Source organism: Anser cygnoides, chromosome 5, assembly GCF_040182565.1.
Source record: "Anser cygnoides isolate HZ-2024a breed goose chromosome 5, Taihu_goose_T2T_genome, whole genome shotgun sequence".
Lineage (NCBI taxonomy): Eukaryota > Metazoa > Chordata > Aves > Anseriformes > Anatidae > Anser > Anser cygnoides.
The window spans coordinates 59,000,850-59,015,368 of record NC_089877.1 but is presented as its reverse complement, the minus strand read 5'-3'; the positions used below and the strand labels follow the sequence as shown (position 1 = coordinate 59,015,368).

Sequence of the window (14,519 nt, the reverse complement as noted above, 5' to 3'; positions counted from 1 at the left end):
AAGCCTCCTAGCAGACACACAGCTCGTATCCACCAGAGTGCTTCGAGCAGTAGGCCCCATTCCAGCTCCCTGCGAGAAGGGACGTAGAGCAGCAGAGGCTGCTTGGCTGAGGTATCTCATCAATATCTCCTTGATGTGAGGTCTCTTAAATACTTCCCTTCTCTCCCTGCCTTCTGTGCCAGCCTCAGTGTCATGCTGTCCCCTGAGACCTTGCTTGGTAAATTCTGTGTAAAATCTCCTCCCAGGCAGGTCTTTCCTCCCCGCCATGCTAATGCTCCTGATGCTCTACAGCAGCCTCTGTCCCACCAGCTCACCACCATGCCAGCTGCATGGATGAGGCCTCTCCTTCAGTCCCCAAGCTGGTCAAACCTGTGTTCTGCTTGTGTCTTGGATCAGGTCACATTCATCTTTGAATGGATTCTTCCACTTTATCTTTTCTCTCCTTTGTGGTCAAAGAAATCTCTTTCTTGGTGTATGTCTCTATGTAATAATCTAGGAGAGCCAAACAAATTATAGGGGGTTTTGAGTAGCCATATCTCCGTTTTATAGCTAAAGAACTTGGGCCCAGCAATATCTGGTGTGTAGCCCAAGGCCATAGAGAAAGTCTGTGTCAGAACCTGCAATTATATCCAGTTTTCTGACTCCCATACTCTTCTCTTAGGCATTAGAGCACCTATAATGGCTCTCTTCTACACTGCTCCTTGCACACTGCTAATGAACGCTTTCTTATTCTATATTTAATGATTTCTTATCATGTACTCGTTATCATTGTACTCAGATGCAGTCTAACAAAAACATGCTTTCTCTTTACTAAAGCAACAGAAGCATATACTTCTGCTGACGCTTGGCTTCTTCAGCTCATGGACCAGCAAAGTTTTTTTAATTGCTGAGTTGTCCTTAATTCTTGAAATGTGCTGAGACAAGTCCATTCACATAGCGTTTATCTACCGATGAATTGGAGTTGTGAGCATAAAATCCAGACTTCTTACATCAGTTCAAACATACCAGACATTCTCTGGTTCAGTTTTGGGAAAAAGCTATCATGGTGCTTATGGAGCAACAGTGGATTTTATACATATGACTTACACTCTGGTTTTAGCGTAGGAATATCTGAAGCATGTATCAGTGAGTCATTTGTTAAAGTACTGAATCCTGAAGCAAGGAAATAATTTTGCTGATTGTGTTTCTGTGCTTTCTAGTATGTGTCATGGAAAACATTGGCTATCATGCCAGACTTTGCCTCAGAGGAAGGTCATATTCCTTTAGCACCTCTTGATTAACACAATACCTGAAACTCCCTTCCCTACTTTTAATTAGTAAGCATGATTGAAACCTCTGTGGGTATTTCTAATAGTTGCAGGAATGCTGAGATAGTGGATATTTACCTGTTCTGGCCTGCTGGGCTGGAAGAACCCAGAAGTCATTTGTTTACATTAAATTTCCATTTCTGGTGAAATTTGCCCACGAAGACTCCACAGCTGAAGGGTGCTATATCTGCTAACATGCTGAGAAGTGCTATAATGATCTTCCAGATCTTCAGAACTGTCTAATTTTTGTCACTTGAATCTTTCAGGCACCTCCTGTAACACAGAGATAATGCAAAGCCTCAAGCACCCTGGAGGAAACGTTGGCTAAGTGGGATTATGTGACGATGAAGGGCCAAAATAGTAGAGCTGTGGATGGTGAGAGCTCTGATGAGCCACGGTCCTATGGCAAACAACAGGCTGAAAGTATATATGAGCTACTCAGTGGAATTGTGTGGAGATGGCACCTCCCGAGCCTGGCTTTCTCTCCGAGACACGGCAGGGCAGAGGTAGTCTGGTGCAGGAGGGCAGTCAGGCAGAAGGAAAGCGGCCATGGCACGGTACCACGGGTATGTGTGCTATGAGCCTGTCTGCAGAAGAGCTTGGCTGAGAAGATCTCACCCGTGAATCATGAGATCTGATGGATGGAAGTGGGCAGATGAGGAATGAAAGAGCCTTTGGGTGAGCTGGACCGTGGTATCCCAGCCACATCCTTTTGCTCAGCCTGCGGATGCTGCAGGGAGCAAGCAGTGCCTCGTCATGTCAATAAAGGAAAGCAAGAGCTCTGTTGGCGTAGCCACTGTATAACTGAAGGCAGTTACATCAGCTCTGTCCCAACTACCTGGCAAGTCGTAGCAGAAACTCAGGATTTCAGCAACTCTGTTCAGGGTTCACAGGGTTTTCAAGGGGATTGTCAGCACTGTCCGGTGCTGTTTGCTTTACAACTGAGTAAAAAATGGTGTGGAGGAAACTAAATTGGTAGGGTAGGATTTTATTTCATTTATGTTGTGATTTCCCAGCTCAAGCTCTTTGTGTGAATATTGGGCAATTTTTTTCCATTATTCCTATAAGTTAATTGCGGGAATTTCTCTTTTAACCAACAAACAGACAAAAACAAAACAGCACAACAACCATTTGGTTCTGTTATTCAAATGAAAAATTATATTGGGATGCATGCATTTATTGAATTAGAACATTTATTAGTTGCTCATTTATTCCTTTAACTATGACAGGAAATTTTCTCTTTCTGATCTTTCCCAGCGTGGTTCTGTCTGGGAAAGCTGATAATATCTCTCATTTTAACTGCTGTTTCTCATCGTGCTTTTGTCAGACATGATGGTTGCAAATGAAAGGTGACCACAGAGGGAGTGGCTAAGAGGTCATTGCTGTATGGGCTGATAATTATTAGTCGCAATACATATTGGGAAAGGCTCTTCATACTTCATAATTTTATATGTCACAAAAATAGTTTGTTTTTGCTCTGAGCCTGATAAATTGCTGTTTCAGCTGGATAAGTGTTGCAGCTTGTTTGATTACAAAATCTTTGGTCATCTGGATAGTATTTCTGCAGCATGGGTGAGAAGTCACGGTAGTAGCTCCAAAGCTTTATTAGGAAGAAAGTTCTACTGTTGCTGTTTAGCATGGGATAGGCTATGAAGAAGACAGGATATGTTAGAAATGCCAACACTGTAACTGATTTTTTTTTGGACATTCTTTCTACTCACATCATAAATTAAACTCCTTTCATTAGGGGCTCTCTATATATAAATTATCATGGGTGAAAAATGTATGGGAACATCTTTCTTCTAATTTTCCCTTCCAAAGAAAATCATATATTAATTAAACTTAACATTTTCTGAAATGTCGCATGCATATGGGTGTGGGATTGAACATGCAAAGGGCACTCTGAAATGCTTCTCATGCTGCTATTAATAAATAAACCTTACTGACAACATGCATTGACAACATTGTTGTCTACTGTACTCGTTTAAAAAATAATAGTTTTGTGAATTTCTCAGCAATATAGTACAAACATAACTCATGCAAAGAACAGTGGTTCAAAAAGGGACTGAAAACCTCATTGTTTAGTGGAATACATAATCTGCTGACAGCTCTGTTCAATTTGGGCTTCAGACTGTAAACTCCTAGCTCAGGTTTTTTATAATCTTGGTGTGAGCTGACTGATTGAAGAACGGACAATGGAAGGGCAAGCCAAGGGCTCCAGATCTTACTAGCATATTGTTATATCAGATTCTCAATTCTAATTTGCTGTACAAAATGCATGTTTATCCCATGAGCTTGGGAAGAAGAGCTCAAAATTGAGATTTTGATGGTGACAGTCGCTAGTCTGAATTGGCAGCACCTGGAAATTAAAAGATGTGCTAAGAGAGGTGAAGAGATGTGGGCTAAGAGATGTGAATGAGCAGTTCCTCCCAGGGTGGTGCTAGTTCCCAGACCTGCCCCTCAGGCAGACTCCGTGCCACAGGGGCCAATGCCCTTCTAAGAGGGTGTGCTGAAAAATACAGAAGCAAGAGATGATCCTTTTACCCTTTGAGTAAAGCGGAGATTGGCACTGCCATGGTTCTGGTGTTCCCCCTCTGTACTACTGACTTGCACAATTTTCTGAAGAAATGGCAAGATATACTGCTTTGGGAATGATCCTGTCCTGATTCTGGAGGTGCAAAAGATATTTCCTGCCTTTGGCTGAGAGCGGAGAAGAAAAGGTATAGCTAGCACTGCACTAGAATTTTTCTCAGAAACTATTTTTTTAATCAAAAAAATATTGATGCACTGTGATCAAAACTGAAGTTAAATGTCTCATTTTGAAAATTGTGGCAGATTTTTTTTTGTATGTACTCTCTTTTGAAAATTTCACATTTTAAAAAAGCTTATATATATTTTTAACATAGGCTAACTCAAATTATTGGCATGAAATATTTTGATTTACTCCAAACATTTTTTATGGTGCCCTTTGAAAAATGTTAGGTCATCTAATTTATTCAACTAATTCAAACTGGGAAATCTGCCAAATTCTTGAAAATTCTCCAGAGACAGGAAAGGATTATACTGTGGCTTCTCTAAACTCTAGCGTTGTCTTCATTTAGCCCACTCATAGCTTTAGACATTGGGCAACGACTACAAATACTGACGGATGGTTTCTTTAGCCCTGGGTTAGCTCTGGCCTATTTGAGGTACTGGTAATCTCTCCTCGGAAAAGCAGGTGATGACACACAGATCACTGAAAGCAGAAGTCTTGGATGTCTTTTACGACCCAAGCAGGAGAGAGCTGCCCTCACCCATATTCCAACCAATACTTATTGCTATTTCATACCTTTTCCTGATGCTAATGGGCTCTTTGAAGGAGGATGCCGTTCCTTGACCTGTTTCCAGCCTTTCTTCCTCACTGGCAGAGGCAGAGGCTTGTGTGTGACGGTGGTGATGCTCTCTCTGCAAGTTTCTCTGTGAAGGGGGTCCCTGACAGCCAAAGGAGTTGTGACATTACCATACATACACCTACACCTTCAACTCTAAGACCATGAAACCTGTGTTTCAACATAAAGAACAGCTGACTGGCATATTCTTCTTTGATGCTAGCACAGCCATTTAGATTATGGCAGACTCCTGTCTATGAAATGCCAACAGAGAAAGTTTGGATTATTAATACCATCTGGTGACCTCAGGATTTTTAACATCCAGCTCTAATGCAGCTAGCTACCCCCTTTTCAAGAGGTCGTTTCTTTTTATAATCCTACGTGTGACTTGTTAGGTATCATTTGTAAATCATAGAATCATTTTGGTTGGATAAGAACTCTAAAATCATCAAGTCCAACCATTAACGATCAACACTATCTTGGGCACTTCACAGGCATAGTTTATAGCCTATTTTTTTAACTGCATTGAATTTACTTCAACGCTAAGCAGATAGTCCACTACTGTGTAGCCGCTTTTCCAAATTTATTCTTCAAAATGAAAGGAAATTCATCTTATTTTTGATGTGCTTCTACAGTTTCCCACACACTGGTCTGAACTTCTGGGCTGTAATTCCAAACTTCAAAAAAAATGGAAACTATCGATAAGACATGTGGCTTTCTCCTGCATTTGAATGTGTAAAACCATCTGGTGGAACATACCTGTGGTTTGTTTTTTTTTTAGTTTTTTTTTTTTTTTACCTTTTACATGAATATTAACATTGAGTGAAAGCCTCACTTTCAGTCTATATAGAAAATGTATTTGCACCAAAATAGCCCCTTGTGAAGTGTGCACACAGCAATGGCACTTATAACCAGGCATTTCCTCATTTCACTTTAATTTCTAGGTATGCAGGGAGTTGCTTAAGTAGGGAATTAGCTGACTGGAAGTGTTCTCTGATGGTGAGTGATGATTTCATGAACATTTGAACAAACCAGATGCAGAATACCACAGCTGCAGGTAAGCAGAGTTGTATTTTTCACAGGAATATTATTCTGCACTTGCAACCTGAGGTGATGGAGGCCTTCAGTTATTCAGTGCAGAATATAACCAATGCTATCAACAGCAATGTTATGTCAACAGCATCCTGGCTTGTATCAGAAACGTGGCCAGCATGACTAGGGAAGTGATTGTCCCTCTGTATGTGGCTCTGGTGAGGCTGCACTTCGAATACTATGTTCAGTTTTGGGCTCCTCACTACAAGAAGGACATCAAGGCCCTGGAGTGTGCCCAAAGAAGGGCAACGAAGCTGGTGAAGGGCCTAGAGAACTAGTCTTATGAGGAGTGGCTGAAGGAGCTGGGGTTGTTTAGCCTGGAGAAAAGAAGACTCAAGGGAGACCTTTACAATTATCTTAAAGGAGGTTGTTGCGAGGTGGGGATTGGGCTCTTTTCCCAAGCACGAAGTGGTAAGATGAGGGGAAATGGCCTTAAGTTCTGCCAAGGGAGGTTTACATTGGATATTAGGAGAAATTTCATTACTGAAAGGGTTGTGAAGCATTGGAACAGGCTGCCCAGGGAAGTGGTTGAGTCACCATCCCTGGAGGTCTTCAAGAAATGTGTAGATGTAGAACTTAGTAACATGGTTTAGTGGCAGATTTGTCAGTGCTAGGTTAAATGTTGGACTAGATGATCTTGGAGGTCTCTTCCAACCTGTGACTCTGTGCTTCCTTAAAAAGGGTTTCCTCTTAAGTGACTGCCTTGAACAGATTTTTTTTTTTTCCAGACTGCGGCTGATCAGCATTGCAATTTTCTGGAGGAAGAGTTGCTCTTGTGAAGTGATCCTGACTGAGAGAAGCTGTAAAACAGGAGTATAAAATCCTGAATGGCATGAAGAAGGTAAGAAGGGAGCAATTATTCATCACTCATTATAGCCCAAGTACTAAACATTACCAACTGAAATGTTTAGTCCGTTTTTAAACTTTTTTCACTTGCTAACCAACTAAGCTGTGATGAACCCTAAACCACCGGATGTTGTGGATGTTGAAAGCATACACAGTTCAAAACCTGATTAAACAAGCAGATAAAAAGTCTCCTGCTGTGTATTAACCTTCAGCTGATGAAGTTCTGAAGTTGCAGATTGCTAGAAACTGTGAGGACATATCTGTTTGTTCCTTGCTTTATTTACGTCCTTCCTAAAAGCACTCAGCTATTAGATGTACATCTTCAAGTAGTGTGCGTGCGGGGGGGGTTTAGGAATAGACCAGCTAGACAGCAGTATTGCACACAGCTTCCTACAGTTAGCTGATGAGAGGCTACCCAGGCTGGTGGTTGCTTCGGGACCTTTGTACTCAGTACCCTTGGACTTTCCATCTGCTGATTTCTCAGTGGATTTTCTAAGCTGTAGCACTTGAGCTTTCTCCTCACATACTAAGAATTGTGCAAGGCATAGATCCTGGAAAGGTAACTGTGAAAGCCATGTGGTCTCTTTGCCACTTACCTAGGAATCAAGGCTCAGTTGCAAAGTGCTATCTCTGAACGGCAAAGACGTGATTGCACAGAGATAAATTCATGTGTTTGCTAATCTGCTTTGCCACCCTATTTAACAGATGCCAAAAACTTGTCTTCTCAGAATGTTTTTCCCAAAGCTCTATTAATTTACTGTTTATTGATAAACGTCAAGAAAACAATGTCAGGAAATAACTAGATAAGACTCAGGAAACAAAAAAAAAGGAAAACAGATGGAAAATCAGTCCGGGGAGCATTGCAGCTCCTCGACCATTTCATTTTCCTTGGGTGCCCCCTCGTGTCCATCACTAGTATAGCCAAATGCATTTGGCCTGGCACTGGGAGAAAAAGAAGCATCCAGCTGCTATCACTATCCTTATAAGGTTAATCCATTTCGAAATCCTTTGTTCCCCCTCTATCTAGTTTCCATATGACTTCAGCTCCAAAGAATCTGTGTGCAAATTTGCAGGTTGAATGCATCATTTATTTTGTCTTATTTTGGACAGTCCAGAACCAAAGAAGGTTTCCTCTGTGTTTTGCCCCCACTCCTGTTATGGGCACATCCCAAACTTCTCGTGAGAGTTCAGCCAGACTCTTAGGCCAAATTTTATGATGCATGATCACAGCTGAGATCCCAGAGAGCTGTGGATACTCACATGCTCACAGCAGCTGATCAAGTCAAGGGATTAAACTCTGTGCCTCGTACTTTAACCAAAAATATTTCCCACGCGTGTGGGTGAGCTGGGAGGCTCAGTACACAGAAGGTTCAGCTATGATGACAAGGCACAGAGTCCATGGGTTTTCTCTCATATGATACGTCAGAATCTGCTTCAAATTAGTTTATTTATAGAAGAAGACTCGTTCTTTCTGAAAGTGCAGTGATGTGTCATCACCTTGCTCTAGCATAGTCCCTGCTGTGTTGTTCAGCATTATCAGGAGCAGAGTGGGATTCCCTTGCACTCCCACCTGTTTTTGTACAGTCCTTTTGCATTATTCCTACTGTTGTATAAGCAGTAGGAAAAAAATATATATTCTATTTTTCAAGCAAATGAGAATAGTTCCTCTCTTTGAAACCCAAACACACCCCCGAGGTGGGGGGGTTTGGGGTTATATTCGGGGTTCCTGCAGACACAGTAGGAAGGAAATCGGTCAGTCTGGGCTAACAGACATCCTGATCACCATTTTTTATTACACTTAGAAGTGAAAATAAGAGGTATGAAATATGATGGTAGGTGAAATAGAAAACAGGTTCTTTTCTCCTCTTGACCAGAAGGGCAAAATGGTGCAGGGACTGGGGTTCCGTCAACACAAATTTTTAATCTGTCAGTTCTAACTCGAATTCAAGCTTGAGATGGATTACTAAAAGGTTATTATGCTATCCTAAGTGAACTGAGTAAATGGTATTGGTCAAAAAGGTTTTAGTTAATCCTCTTGCAAGCAGAAAGGACAAAGATCTTGCAGTGGAGAAGAATGACTTACATTTCGGCCAATAGAAGATGACCAAACATTTGAAATATTTAAGGGCTTTTGTATATGAAAACTTTCATGAGAAGGAGGCAAAGGACACATTTCTTTATTCAGTATTACATTAAATCATTAAATAAGCTTTTTTTTTTTTTTTTTTGGGCACAGCAGCTGTATGTGGTGCACTCACTGGGGCCCTCTGCTGGTCACATTCAAAATGAAAAACTCCAAACTTGTTTGGGACTCCCGGGAAAGACTGGTAACACTTAAACAACCAAAACACCACTAATTTTGCAATGGGGATGCAAAATTTAATTCCTCATGGATCATAAATACATCAGCCTCTACTTAAGTGAGTTAAGAATGAACTTTTTTAGGGAAAAGTATTTCATAACTGTTTGCTGCAGGGTTTCTTGTGTTGGTGCTGACTGTCATAGAACTGTATGATGAATGATCTGGTTTGGCAGTTGTCAATTAAAATGTTCTGATACTGCAGAGACTTTGCTGAGTGAGAAAAAAATATATATATATTTTTTTCATGGGGCTTTCTCCTCCTATAAATAACAAAAATATTTGCTCAGGAATTGTATCAGGAATATAATTTCCTCTGACATTATCTACATGGTGTATAATTTTGTGAGATTTCTGCATTGGGCTTGTGTATTTCTAATGCCAACAGCTGAAAGTATACAAAAATACTGCTGTGGTATCTATTCTGCTCAGTTTCGGTCAGCGGAATGCCACACTAGTTCATGACATATGGGTTGTGTGATAAAGCAAAAAATAACCCTGGCTGAAAGTGTATTTGTTGGGTTCAGGAATGAATAACCAAAACAGTTACAAAGCACTAGACTTAAATGCTGTGGTACCTTAGGCAAAACTCAAAGTACCTTACTGAAACCGATTCATTATGCCCCATAACATTTTTACCTATTTATTATCATAGAATGGTCGAACAGATTTGATTGATGAATAATTTTTGAAGCATAACAGAAGCATTATTTTGAAATACGAGCGTTGTAGCCCCAATTTTATCTTCAAGGGAACACAAATTGGCATACAGATGAGAAAACGAGGCCCACGCTTTTCTCTGCCGCATATTGTTACACAACTTTTAGTTACTGATGGCGTGTACACAATTAATTATTATAGGCTTGATGGCATGTCAAGAATAACAGAGAGCAGTCAGGCATCTGAATGGGTTGCCCAGGGAGGTGGTGGAGTCTCTGTCCCTGGGGGTGTTCAAGGAAAGGTTGGGACGTGGTGCTTAGGGACATGGTTTAGTGGGTGACATTGGTGGTCGCGTGGTGGTTGGACCAGATGATCCTGGAGGTTTTTTCCAACCTTAATGATTCTGGGATTCTGTGATTCTATACCACCCGCCACCCAGAGTGCAAATTTCCTTTTTTAGTGATACTCTTTTGTCCACAAATGAAACTACCTGAGTGGGAAGGACAAAGACTGGCAGAAAGGAAACGTTTTATCGTACAGAAACCTTGGCATGAATTTATTAACAACTTAAATAAGCTTAGATAAGAAGCCTATGATGAAATGAACGAAACCTAGGGAAACTTGAGTGAATCTTTGTGGTCTGCCTACAGCCTGCGACCTCTCCCTTTCCCGCAGCTCAACAAGAAAGGCTGACGGGCTGGCTTCGCAGAACATTTAAAACACCTGAGGAACGCAGATATAACAGCCCTGTCGGTGAGGGCCCCCGGCTGCTCCCCACAAACACCCGTGTGAGGCGACTCCCCCAAGGCCGTGCAGGCGCCGCCCCGCCGCCATTTCCTCGCCCCCCCGCCCCGCGAGGCGCGGCCACGTCTCGCGAGAGCCGGCGGGGGGCGGCCGCCGCCGCGCTCCTCCCCGTGCCGGTACCGGCGAGCGAGGCCTGTGCGGGGCCGGGCCGGGCCGCGCCGGGCGGCGGCAGCGGGGGGCGGCGGGGCCGGGCCGGGGCAGGGCAGGGCAGGGGGCCGCGATGCCGGGCGGGCGGGTGTGCGCCGCTTGCGGCTGCTCGGAGATCGAGGTGGACTCGGCGCGCGGGGACGCGGTGTGCACGGGCTGCGGCTCGGTGCTGGAGGACAACATCATCGTCTCCGAGGTGCAGTTCGTGGAGAACAGCGGCGGCGGCTCCTCCGCCGTGGGGCAGTTCGTGTCGCTGGACGGTGAGCGGCGGGGACGGGACGGGACGGGACGGGACGGGACGGGACGCACGTGGGACGGGACGGGGAGGGACAGGGAGGTGCTGGGGGGACAGGGAGGGGTGCTGGGGGGGGACACGGAAAGGTCCGGGGGGGTTAAGCGGTAATATGGAGAGAGGGTGTTGTGGGGGGACGGGAGAGTTATAGGGGGACAGGGCAGTGCCTGGGGGTGGCAGTGCTGTGGGGATGAGGGTGCTGTGCTGCAGGGTGTGGGGGAGCGGGTGCTGAATTAATAAGAGGCAGGTGTGGGGAACAGGATTCAGGGTCGGTGCATGAAGGATGGGGTGCTGGGTAGAGGGGTTTTGGGGGCAGCACGCGGAGAGGAGAGCTCTGCAAAGCATGGGGGGGATGTGGGAACCAGCGCTGCGCCAAGTGGAAATGGGAGAGGGGCACTGCCTGCTGCGTGAGGTGGGGGGCAGAAGTGGGTGAAAAGGAGTTGGGATGGACGGGGGAAGGCGCTGTGCGAGGTGGGGGAGATGCTTCGTGTGCGGCAGGAATAAGTGCACGAGGGGCTGGAGCTGTCGGTGGGGTGGGCTGGCTGCACGGGGAGCTGGGAGGTCTGTGAAATAATTTGGGGTAGGAGATGGGACGGTTAGGTGGCTGATGGGCAGAGGGAGTGCACGGCGGCACGGAGGTGACGTGGTGGAGGCAAAAAGAGGCTGGAAGCAAAGGGTGAAGAGTCTCATTGTGTAAACGGGTGGGTTGGGGTGTATCCCTGGAGGGTAAGGGATGTGTGCGTGGAACGGGGCTGCATGCAGAGGATATGGTGTTTGGAAGAGGATAGAAGGAAAATAGGTGTGGGGAATATGTATAGGGAGAAAGAAAATGCAAGAAACATGGGAAGGAGCCTTGTGGAGGAGCTTAGCAGTGAAACAAGGGGCCTAAAGGGCTATATGGCTGTGGGGAAGAAAGAGTCATTGTGGTGGAAAGGGCAGCACTGCACGGTGGAGTTCGGGAGTTTGTAGTCTAGGGTTCCTCTAGATGTCTGGTGCCATTGCCATCTTCTATCTCAGGGCAGTGGCGTTACATTTCTTCTTAAGCTTCTGACTAACTCACGTATCCTACAATTTTTCTTGTAATGATGTGGGGACTAGATTTTTATGGACTTGTGCTGCTTTTTACCTCCCACCCGAAATTATGCAGGACAGATGGCATGCAAGCTAGAACTCATTTTGGGAGCTATGGAAAAATATCAGAGAAAGAGAGAACTGCGCCGTGCTGAGGTTCTTTCCTCTTTGGGCTGAATTGCACAGCAGTTTTCGAAGTTCCTTTAAGGGACGTTTTGTGCAAGTCCTGGGGTGCTGTAATTGGCTTCTCTTTTTAAATGGACAGTGCAGTAATGAATTTTGAATAGATAGTTCCTTGGTCTTGTGTAAATAGTTAGCTATCATATGATGCACTGAAGAATAACTCTAGCACCCATGAAGACATAACCACTGTGAAAATAGGTGGGTGTGTAAGAGTGAAAAGCTAATTGGAGCACATTCTAGCATGCTTATGGTGGCTTTATCTGGCTGGCACAAGGTGTGGCTGCAGGGGCTTCACTGTATGTTGATACCTTCATCTTCTAGCACTTAAGTCCCCGTGTGCATGAATGTTTGCATTTTGGTGAAGGCTGCTTGTGAAAATAACAGAACACGACTTTCAAACTAATGCTGATGTAGGTTTGCAAAGTTAACGCAAGGATGAGTGAGAGGCCCTATTTCACACAGTAAATGTTTTAAGAGCATTTGGGTATGATAATTTCTATAGGTATAATTTGTTATGTTCCAAGACGAATGCTTCTGTTATGTCATGAATATTTTTCTCCCTGATTTTTAAACTGAATAGTACAAGCTAATCTGAAAAGATGTATTTGAGCTGTAGTAACAGTGTCTTTGTGATGTATGCTTGTCTATTATGCTTGTATGACATTGATTTAAGTACTTGGGAATGGGCATGAAACTCGTTTCCTATATAAGGAAGACAAAATTCATTCTTCTCTGAGTGTTGTCCTCTCTGGATAATTTGCAATGGAATGTAATTTTCTTTTAATGTGTTTGCTGAAAACGACGTTTTCTGGTAAGCTCTAGCTTTCAGTGATTCTTCTGACTATATAGGCAGGATTCAATCAAAGTTACCTGTTTTTAACTTATTTTCTCCTCATCTCTGTAGGCTTTTTAGCGCTGTGACTCTGAGGGATCCTCAGTGTATGAAATGCCTTGGGCTAAGTTTCCTTGGACTGCGGTGTGGTGTTCGTGGGCAGCCCTACAGTGTGGAGTGTTGCAGTGTTAGAGGTGCCTGGGCTACCATTTTTGAGACCCCGATTTCTGATCAGTAGGGGTGGGGGACTCGGAGACCATTGCCCAGGTTTTGCAAGGTGTGAGGGCTGTCAGATTTGAATGGGTCTCTTTATGTCTGAGGAGTTTGGATTTCCTGGTTGTGCAACAAATCTTGTGAGATTCCCAAGCCCCTCCAGGCTCCATAAGAGCCATTTGTGTGCTAATATATGTAGAATAGCTATAGATGCCTTTATTCATTATTTATTTTCATATTCAAAAAAAAAAGAGGAGGAAATGGAAAGCACTGAGATATTGTTATTGACTTCTCTTTGGTACATCTGGCAAAACCTTTTATTTTGCCAAGCTGCGTGTTAAAGATTCAGAATCTTGCATTTGTTTGCTGAAAGAGGGAAGAGGTCTGTGCTTCTCAGTATTGATGCAAAACGGCCTGTCTACCTTGTGCCAAGTCCTTGACAGTAAGCCCAGCAACCGACACCTGGGAAATCCCTTCTTTTGTTCTGGTAGGGTTGGAAGAAGGCATGAGATCACAGTTACGTTTCCACAGGCAGTACTGAAATTTGGATGTCGGTGTGCCTAGCATAGGAAGCCACAGCCTCAACACTGATGCCTTTCACAGAGGATTGGTATGGCCAGTACTTTCCAATGCCCATGTGTCTGTCTGTTTCATTCCTCAGACAGTTTTAACAACTGAACATGGGTGTGCTGAGAAAATGAGGGGATTGGAGTGAAAGATCTTAGTTTGCTGCTGAAGGGAAGTTTTTGAAAAATGTAGGCTAGTGAGTCAGATGGGCAAAAGGATAAAACAGGTGGATGTACAGGTAAATATGGGGGAAGAAAGTTTTTTGGCAAGGTGAAGTCATGCCTTGCAGATGTTTTGGAGCTTTCTAAAAAAGTCAGTAAGTATGTAGACAAAGAAGATAGTTGGATTTGCAAAAGGAGGTCAGCAAGATCCTTCACCGGATGCTAAAGAGTCTGAGCTGTCACAGATAAGAGAAAGTCATTACAGAGAAACTACTTAAACAATAAGTAACGTAGGCTATAAATAAATAATAGTAATTCTCATGAAGGAGGTGGCAGTGAAGTTCCACAGACATATGGGCTGTCTGATAATGTGGAAAAGAGGTGAATGTTGTGTTAATGAGACTTGCTGGCAACACTAAATTATTTGGGATAGTAAAGACTACAAGAACCAGTTTCTACTAGTAGTCTGAGTAGCAGGATAGCACATGGGATTAAGAGTTGTTTGAGAGTTAGGTTTGTTTCTTTCTTCTGTGTGTGAGATGATGGAATTTGGACTGGTCAGTGTAACTTCAGAAGGAGGTCCTTTAGGGTTTCAATGGATAACTATAAAAATATTT

The 14,519-nt window shown here is 43.7% G+C and overlaps 2 protein-coding genes across 6 annotated transcripts in view; both read left to right on the top strand.

Annotated features, from left to right (window-relative positions):
• Positions 1-10,526, top strand: part of PPP1R36 (protein phosphatase 1 regulatory subunit 36) — a 42,311-nt gene extending 31,785 nt beyond the window's left edge. The window contains exons 12-13 of one of the 4 annotated variants that reach the window (XM_066998467.1): positions 1,574-6,608; positions 8,853-10,526. The gene's annotated coding sequence lies outside the window, so the exon portion shown is untranslated. The remainder of the gene's footprint in view (positions 1-1,573; positions 6,609-8,852) is intronic. The other 3 variants (XM_066998466.1, XM_066998465.1, XM_066998464.1) reach the window with 3 other exon arrangements.
• Positions 10,527-10,566: 40 nt separating this feature from the next.
• Positions 10,567-14,519, top strand: part of BRF1 (BRF1 RNA polymerase III transcription initiation factor subunit) — a 171,410-nt gene continuing 167,457 nt past the window's right edge. For both annotated transcript variants that reach the window (XM_066998462.1, XM_066998461.1), the window contains exon 1: positions 10,567-10,843. In XM_066998462.1, coding sequence (XP_066854563.1) covers positions 10,657-10,843 — 187 coding nt within the window. In that variant the 5' untranslated portion in view covers positions 10,567-10,656. The remainder of the gene's footprint in view (positions 10,844-14,519) is intronic.